General features: G+C 42.9%; 1 protein-coding gene across 1 annotated transcript in view; it reads right to left on the reverse strand.

Moving 5' to 3' along the window:
- Positions 1-8,637, reverse strand: part of Uhrf1bp1 (UHRF1 binding protein 1) — an 84,430-nt gene that overhangs the window by 40,937 nt on the left and 34,856 nt on the right. The window contains exons 2-3 of the mRNA XM_023722230.1: positions 268-430; positions 105-169 (exon numbers count right to left, since the gene is read on the reverse strand). Coding sequence (XP_023577998.1) covers positions 105-169; positions 268-430 — 228 coding nt within the window. The remainder of the gene's footprint in view (positions 1-104; positions 170-267; positions 431-8,637) is intronic.

Below are 8,637 nucleotides of genomic sequence, written 5' to 3' on the forward strand. Positions count from 1 at the left end.
AAAAAGAACCTAAAAAAAAAAAAAAAGTACCCACCACTCCCAAAAGGATCAGCTTATCAAGACTCCTATCCTTTAAAAGTCTGCTCCAGCCAGCCCTATCTGACTACATGCAATCAAGAAAGGCCATTACCAAGCAAATTGGGTGTGTCTTCAACTTCGTCCATTGGATCTGAAAGAGAAAAGCAAAAGCTTAGGGCTATGGAGCTGCCCTGCAGAAGGCAGGCCTGCAGGCCAAGGACAGCAGCACGGCTCCAACCCTGTTCTCACCCGGATGGATGCCCTGTTGCAGTAGACCCGAGTGATGGCTAGCCAGGTGGGCAGCTCCAGCACATTCTGCAGAACCTCTTCATCCAACTCCAGGTTGGTCAACTGGCCCTCCCCTTTCAGAGTACTCAGGTTGATTTTGTCTGGAGAAAGATTCTTAGTGAACCTGAAAAGAGTACCAAGAAGAAGTTACTTCTACGGGCATCTGCTAAATGAACATTACAGTTAGTAGTACTCCTGGCTTTCGAGGAGGAAGTTAAAGAACAGATGCTAACTTATGAGTCTACAGCATGTGCAATGCTGAGACTTAGCACTCTACTTAAGACTGTCACAGTCCTACAGTGGGGACCCTACAAAAATGGTGGTAGCAGTGGTAACATGACCTTTTGCCATTTCTGGATCTCCACATTAGAAACGGAGAGCTGGTCATGATGGCCCATGCCTGTATCCCAGCACTCTGGGACGCTGAGGTAGAAGGATTCCGAGTTCAAGCCCAGCCTGGACAACTCAGTGAGACCCAGTCTCAAATATTAAAAAGCTTTGGGGATGCGTGTCAGTGTGAAGGCTTTGGGTTCTAAACAGCAACAGAAAAGGCCCAGATAACACTTAAAAGAAAACTAGAAAACAAAGTATCCTCTTAAATCCCTATATGGAAGCAGGTAGATACAAATATCAATAGCATCAAGATACATGCCAGTTGGGGCGGTGCCTTTGTGTAATCCCAGCACTCCAGAGGTTACCTACCATGAGTTCAGGGACAGCCTGGGCTAAAGAGTTGGCAATAGTGCTATGTGCAAAGTAAATAAATAAATACAGTTGTTCTGTGCAGCTGTGAAAGCAAAGAAGAGGAATAGAAGGGACATCTGATGAGGCTGAAAAGGGAATAACCCCAATATAAGCAAGTAAGTACTAAATGAAAAGCAATGTGGACCAACTGGAGAGGAGAAACCACCGGGGAAGCTTTGCCACTACGGGGGCCTCCAGTGCGATGGGGCAGCCTGGCCCTAAACTCTTGAAACCAACTCTCCACAGCCCATCCGTGCCTAGCAAAGGGCCTCGTTTGGGTAACTGAGCGAGACAGCGATGACAGAAATAAAGAAAAGAGACAAAAGTAGAAGCGGGGAACAGACCAGGATATTTGAGAAAGCAAACCATTATATGTTTTAAATCCTACTTGAAGCAACAGAAGGGAGAGCCCTACAAGGTTAGAATCTAACCTATAATAGACTAATTACTGGCTCATTAGTAGGGAAAATAAAATCCTTCACCCTTCCACACACCCTTCCTGATGTGGTCAAAGATCAAACTACCACCTACAGACAGTCTTCCCAAGGGCTCTGCCTGTCTTCAGGCCACCAGGGCCATGCATAAAGTGAAGCAAACACAAAGAAGAAACTACACAACTACACTTACCCAAACGAGGCCCTCTCCTAGGCAGGGCCATTAACAAAATCCAGACCTTGGAGGCCGGTAAGCCACCTGACTCGGGCCTGCACAGGCCAGCGTGCTTGTCAGCCTCCTCCCTGCGCCACTGCTGCCCAGCTGCTGCGGCACACAGTGAGCTCTTTCCTTCTCCATTCCTGGCCGCAGTTACACGTACTTTGTCTCACTAAAGGCAAGCCTGGTTATCTGTGGTTGTCCCGACGGGTAACCAGGCCTGCTCAGTTAGATGTTAAGCCAAGATCTGGAGCTTCCTTTAGACATTCTGCCCAGGCAAAATTGTTACCTCGCAGGAGGCCGGACCTTCCGACCTCTTAGCTAACTGCGTGCTCAGTAACTGCACCCAGGTCCCTTCCTTCATCCTTTTGGCTGGGTCAACTCAAGACCCATTTCTCACAACATAACCCCCTCTCCAGGGACAAAGGACATAGATGAATCGCACTAGCTCCACTGCTGCCTTCCAGTTACTATTTTCCACCAGCCTTGCATAATTAGCCCTTGTGTGTGTGTGTGTGTGTGTGTGTGTGTGTGTGTGTGTGTGTATATCTTAATAGTTTATACATATTTATGTATTTACTTTTCCCTTCCTTTTACTATTTATTTATTTGTATTTTTAGGGAGGGGTTACAGGGTCTCACTACTAACTCAGACTTGTAGTGACACACCTGTTTACAGCCTCCCAAGAGCTGGGAGTATAGGCCTACGCCACCATACCCAGTCTCAACTGCAGTCTCAGCTCGCCCCAGGGGCGGGGCTGGCAGGGCAGGCTGGGGGATTGAACTCCCGGCCCCTGAGCCTGCTTGCAGGCGCTTCAATCTGCTGAGCTATTTGGCCGGCCCTTACTAACGTTTTTATTTGTCCTTGTAACATAAAATATGATGTGCAGGAGTTTTATCACGGCAGTGTTTTTTCTACAGCAACTAAAAACTGGTACTGGGATCGGGGATATGGCTCAGTAGAATAAGCACTTCCCTGGCAAGTGCAAGGGCCTGAGTTCAATCCCCAGTTTTGCCAGAAAAAAGAAAACGAAAAACTGGTACTATGTAAAATCTCTTGAATAATTTTTTTTAAATGTTTGGCATGTTTATTTCTTAGAAAATGAGCTATTGTAAGTTATAATGATGTATACCAAAAACATATTTTGATATAGAAAATGTTCATCATTGAAGAGTAATTAAAATGGTTAATATATAATAAAATATTAGTACAATAATATATCTATTTTTGTACAGCCCTGAGGGGACCATGAAGAAATAAGTGCTCTCGCGCTCTCTCTCTCTCTCTCTTGCTTGTTCTTTCTCTCCTCTTTCTTTCTCTCTTCATTCCCTTCCTCTTCCTCTTCCTTTTTTTTTTCAATGTGGTTCTTTTTTTTCTATAATTGTATTGAGAAATATATAGCAATGAGACAGTTTCAAATCAAACTGGTAGCACAGTTCCAATAATTAACACATTGCATACTGCCTTCCTAGTGGTTATTTGTCGTACAAAATGCAGACATGAGATCCTATTTACAAACACTATTAGAACAAATCCCTCTATTCCCTTGAACTAAGAGAATGTAGCTATATATCTATCCTAACCATTTTGTTGCTTTTTTTTTTCCATGATTTTATTGAGAAACAAATAGCAATGAGACAGTTTCAAACCAAACTGGTAGGCCAGTTTCAATAATTAACACATTCCATACATTCTTCCTAGTGGTTAACTGCTGTACAAGATGCAGACTATCCTAACCATTTTGAATACACAGATACAAAATGGTCATTCATCTATATCCCCTTTTTTTGTTTAGTTCCATCATTTAAATATTATTTGATAATTTTTAAAAGGAAAGTAAAAATTCTTTCTAGAAGTCTGTAAATATGCAAAACAATACTATATGCCAGGGATGCAGTGTGAGTCCCTGAGTTTGACTCCTGGTTCCAAAAACTAAAATTGTATTTTATGATTTTAAGGGATACATGGGAATGAACTGATAGGATAACAGACCCAGGAAAGTGCTTACCTGTGGGGTCAAAGAAGGGGTCTGCAGTCAAAAGCTTCAACCCTATGGGAAACACTTATTTCTCAGCTGGGAGGCAGCGGTATGACTGTTCAGTATATTACTACCAACTGCCTTTTTTTTTTAGACAGAGTCTCGCTATGCAGTTTGGGCTGGCCTTGTGCTCACTTTTATAGCCCGCAGGCTGGTCTCAAACTGGCAGAGATCCTCCGGTCTCAACCTCCCGAGCGCTGGGATTATAGGCAGGTACCACCCTGCCGGGTTCTGGGCGGCACAGTGAGTGCCTGGGGATCCGAGACTGAGACCACATGGCATATAGGGCCTGGGATTGAACTCGGGTCCTTGTGCTTACCAGGTATGTGTTTATGACTCTGAGTTATCTCCCCAGGCCCCAGACTGCCTTTTTATATAGCAAATATCTCAGAAGTTTTCTGACACATTTCCAAGACACTTCCCCACAGGCCTCTTGTACCCGTATGTCCTGCTCGGTGAGCCAAGAGTGCATGGCTCTGACCCCTCCTTACTCCAGCCATTTCTTGGGGCTGTTTATAAAACACACACGTGAGGGATTAAGAAATCCCCCCCCCCCCGCCTCCCTAGCATAGCAAATAGGCTTCTTTTTCACTTACTATACAAGCAGCACAGTGCCCAAATTCAACAGTCTGCTGTTACAACACATGCTGGCATCCACCTGAACCCTGTCACGTTGCTCCTATGGACTGCAGGAGGGGAAGTGAGATGAATTAATGTGTTTATGCCCACACTGCCTGTCTCGGAACCCAGAGTCTTGAGGGTACAGTCAGTATCCATGAAACACTAAAGGCCAATTGTTTGTTCCTAAGTAATTCTGAGGCTCTGAAAATAATATCCCAAAATACAGTAACTTGGTATACTGACAATTTTAAGTTAAAGGCCCTGGGAAGACAGTGAATGCTAGGAGAGGTTTCATCCTGACATTCCATTATCTGCTCGAGGACCAAACCCACCAGAGGAAAAAACATTGGCTGTGATCCACTCCTGGGTTTTCATGAACTACATTCCTTTCTACAGGAAGGAAGGTTAAAGAATGTAACCACACCTGACCCAACTTTGTCACAAATTATTTTCTGTCATCCAGGCCCACTGGATTTCCAAAGAAAACCATTATAACTAGATGTGGCAGTGCATGCCTCATGACCTCAGCACTCTGGGAGGCTGAGACAAAACAACTGCAAATTAGATCCCAGCCTAGGCTATCTCCTGAGATTAACTAAAAACAAAAAATTAAAAAATAAAAAAAAATTATTTAAAAAGCTGAGGCTATAGCTCAGTGGTGGAATGTACCTGAGTTCAATCTTCAGTGTGGTGAGGTGCATCTTTACAGTACCACATTGTGAATGCCCTGGGTCCTTTCATTCACCTAAAATCACTTATTACCCTTTAAAATTGTCGAATGCCACACATCCCTCATAGAGAAGGGTACGTGAGCACCTACACCTCACTGGATTGCAGAACTATGAAGCACTGATCTTCCTGTGATTAACTTCTGTGCAGAAAAACACATTTAATACATTTTTTTTTCTCTATTAATCTCATTGCCAGTTCATTCCAGCAAAATTCAGAGACATAGGGAGGGAATAGTTTTCCCTTTAGCTCACAACAGAGTAAAATAAAATCTTAAACATTTACACAAACTTCCATTGATTTTAATTCATTTAACACACACACACACACACACACACACACACACACAGAGTGTGAGAGAACAAACCAGGTCCTTGCACGCTAAGCAAGTGCTCTACCACTGAACTACACCCCCAGCTCTTTTTGAGATAGGGTCTCACTAAGAAAAGTAAGTTTTCAACTTCTCATGAGTTGGTGGTTAAGAACATATGCTTCAGTTCAAAACCTGGCTCTCTGACTTCCAGTGCTGTGACTTTAGCAAAATAATCTCAAAGGACTGTTGGGGTAATTAAAAGAGTGAACATATACTAAATTACTGGCATTTAATAAATACTGAAAACAAAGATTAATTGATTATTATTTATGGATCCCACTATTCTCTCCATTTAGAAGAGGCTTAAATTAGTACCTTCAAAACAAAAACAACAACAACAACAAAAAGCTTTAGAAGGCTTAGAGTGTTATCCCAGGACTCAGGGTTTGTTGTTACCAAGGATAAAACTCAGGACCTTGAGCCTGCCAGACAGACACTTAAGCCACTGAGCTATCTCCTCAGCCCTCAGTTTGTCGTAAAGAGACAACTCCGAGAGAGAGAGAGAGAGAGAGAGAGAGAGAGAGAGAGAGAGAGAGAGAGAGAGAGAACTCCAAGACTTACCTTTGCTACCTTATCCTCTTATCTTTTTTTTTTTTTTTTCCAGACAGGATCCCAGTAGTTCAAGCTGGCCTTGATCTCACGGCAATCCTCCTGCCTCAGCCCCAAGTGCTGAGATTACAGGCAAGCACCACCATGAACAGCCTGATGACTGGAGGCATCCGTGGATGCCTCCACTTTCAATGCACCTATTTCTATCCTCTCCAACCAGGTCCCTTGACACTGAAATGTCAACGAAGTTAAAGGTAAGTTTGTTCCCTGGAAAGCTTTCCCACTATATCCCACTCTGGCTCTGACAACAAGTTTCCTATTTTGTACTCTGGTACTCATGGTTCACATGAGAACAGTCAAGGAGATGGAACAAAATTACCAATGAAGTTAGTTCAAATCAAGCTTGTACAGCCAGGGCTACCACAGACCTATCGTCTTCCCTCCTACAGGGAACTAGTTCCAAGAGCACCGCCCCCAAATTCATGGGTGCTGAAGTCCTGTATATTAAAAGGAATATTTACAAATAAGCATTGTTGGAAAAAAAAAAAAAAGCATTGTACATCCTCCCACGTGCTTTAATTTTATTTATTTTACATTTATTGTGTGTGTGTGTGTGTGTGTGTGTGTGTGGCCAGCTCAGCCCACCAGGGAGCGGGGCTGGCTAGCATGTGGTGCTGGGGGATTGAACCGCGGTCCCTGTGCTTTGCCAAGCTTGTTCCAAGGAGGTGCTTTAGACCACTGAGCCATCTCTCCAGCCCTCCCACGTGCTTTAAATCACCTGTAGATTACTAATAACATCTAATACAAGTGAAATGCTATGTGATTGTCAGGCTGTACTGTTTAAGAAACAATGACAAGGAAATAAGTCTGTACATACTCAGTTCAGATACATTTTTTTTTTTTTTTTTTTTTTAATAATTGCAGTCTGGGGTTGGTTGAATCCACGGATGCTGAGCAGCTCTGGAGGGCTGACTACAGATGGGAACCAGCTCTCAATACTGAAACAGAGCAATAGCTCCAACCCTGCCCAGGAGGGGATACAACTAAACTGTAGCAACGGGAAGGGGAAAGCAGCTATCAAACTCATCTTCAGCAGCCAGTCCAATTCATAAGGAGCAAGCAGACACTGAGTTTTTAGACAAACCACACTATACACTTCTCCTTCCACACTCCACAGTTCCTGCTTATACTGCACTTACATCTAAGTGCAGATATCCTAATTGCAGATGATGTGACACAGACCCAGGGTGGCTAAAAAGGCTAATGGCAGACTGTTATTTATTCCACTTCAAGTATGTGGGAAAACATTTCCTACCCATCTGTTACTGTTACAAAGTGTCGATGCTAAAATGAAATCAAATTGGAAAAACAGATTTTGATCAAGTTAATCTCTGCCAGAGGACTGCAGTCTGCCAAAGACAAGAGGCTCTCAGACATCCTCGTGAAAACGTGCCATAGTGTTAGAAGTGAGAATTTTTAGATTTGCAGATTCTCAGAATTTTAGAGCTAGAAGGGATCTTAATCATTTATTCCAAACCTAGAATTTGCACATGAGGAAACAAATGCCCAGGAAGTTAAATTGTCCACAAGTCATAGCTAGGCAGTGGTAAAGCTAAGCCTAAGTGCATGGCAGAAATGGGATGAAGGGCTGGGGAGATGGCTCAATAGAATTAGCGCTTGCCTGGCAAGCACAAGGGCCTGAGTTCAATCCCTGGTTCTGGAAAAAAAAAAAAAAAGAAAGAAAAAAAGAAATGGGATGAATATGGCATTCACTGAACCCTAAGTTGCAATAATATGTTGCCTCATTGTCCCAACAGAAATGAACCCTCATAGGCGAAATAAAAGGCCCAAATACACCATGCTTGTCTCACTAACCACTGTACTCAAGAGGTAAACAAAGTCCCTGGGTTTCCAAGCTTCCTACAGGAATGTGCCTCAAATCAAAGTCACTGTTCAACCACATCACAGGTCGGTCTTGAAGGAAAGCAACACCACTCAGAAGCAGGTGGTTTAGACAGCAGGATCCCTGCAGCATCCAAACCAAACAGAATGTCCCTCTTGGAGCTAACGCTGTTCCAACCCGGATGATCTGACACAATAGCCACGCTGTCTGAGAGGCTGGCCCTAATAAGTTCTACTCTAAAACCTTCTACAGGAAATTAAGCCTTAGGAGAAAACTCTTTCTAGATTTTTGGTTGTTCTTTACAGTGTTGGTTTTTCAAACTTGTGATATTTGATTCTTGCACAATCACCCTTTTCTCAATTATTTTGTTCACCTGATCTATTACAAATTTACACCAAGATCACACTGTCCTTAATGCTGAAGCTCCTTTTTAAATACTGAAGGTAGGTAATGTAAATCCTTTCATTTGTTCTTTTTCAAGATTATTCTGGCCATTTTCTATATTATTTTCATTGTCGTATAAATTTTTAAATCAACTTTTTGTTTCAAAAAAAAATCCTGATGAAATTCTGACTGGAACTGTATTGAACATATGGCTGAATTTAGGAAAAAAATTTTTTTTTAAATTTTTATTTATTTATTTATTTTGTGTGTGTGTGTGGCCAGCTCAGCCCACCAGGGGGCGGGGCTGGCTGGCATGTGGTGCTGGGGGATTGAACCGCG

The sequence above is a fragment of the Octodon degus genome, unplaced genomic scaffold (genome assembly GCF_000260255.1).
Source record: "Octodon degus isolate 3935 unplaced genomic scaffold, OctDeg1.0 scaffold00005, whole genome shotgun sequence".
NCBI lineage: Eukaryota > Metazoa > Chordata > Mammalia > Rodentia > Octodontidae > Octodon > Octodon degus.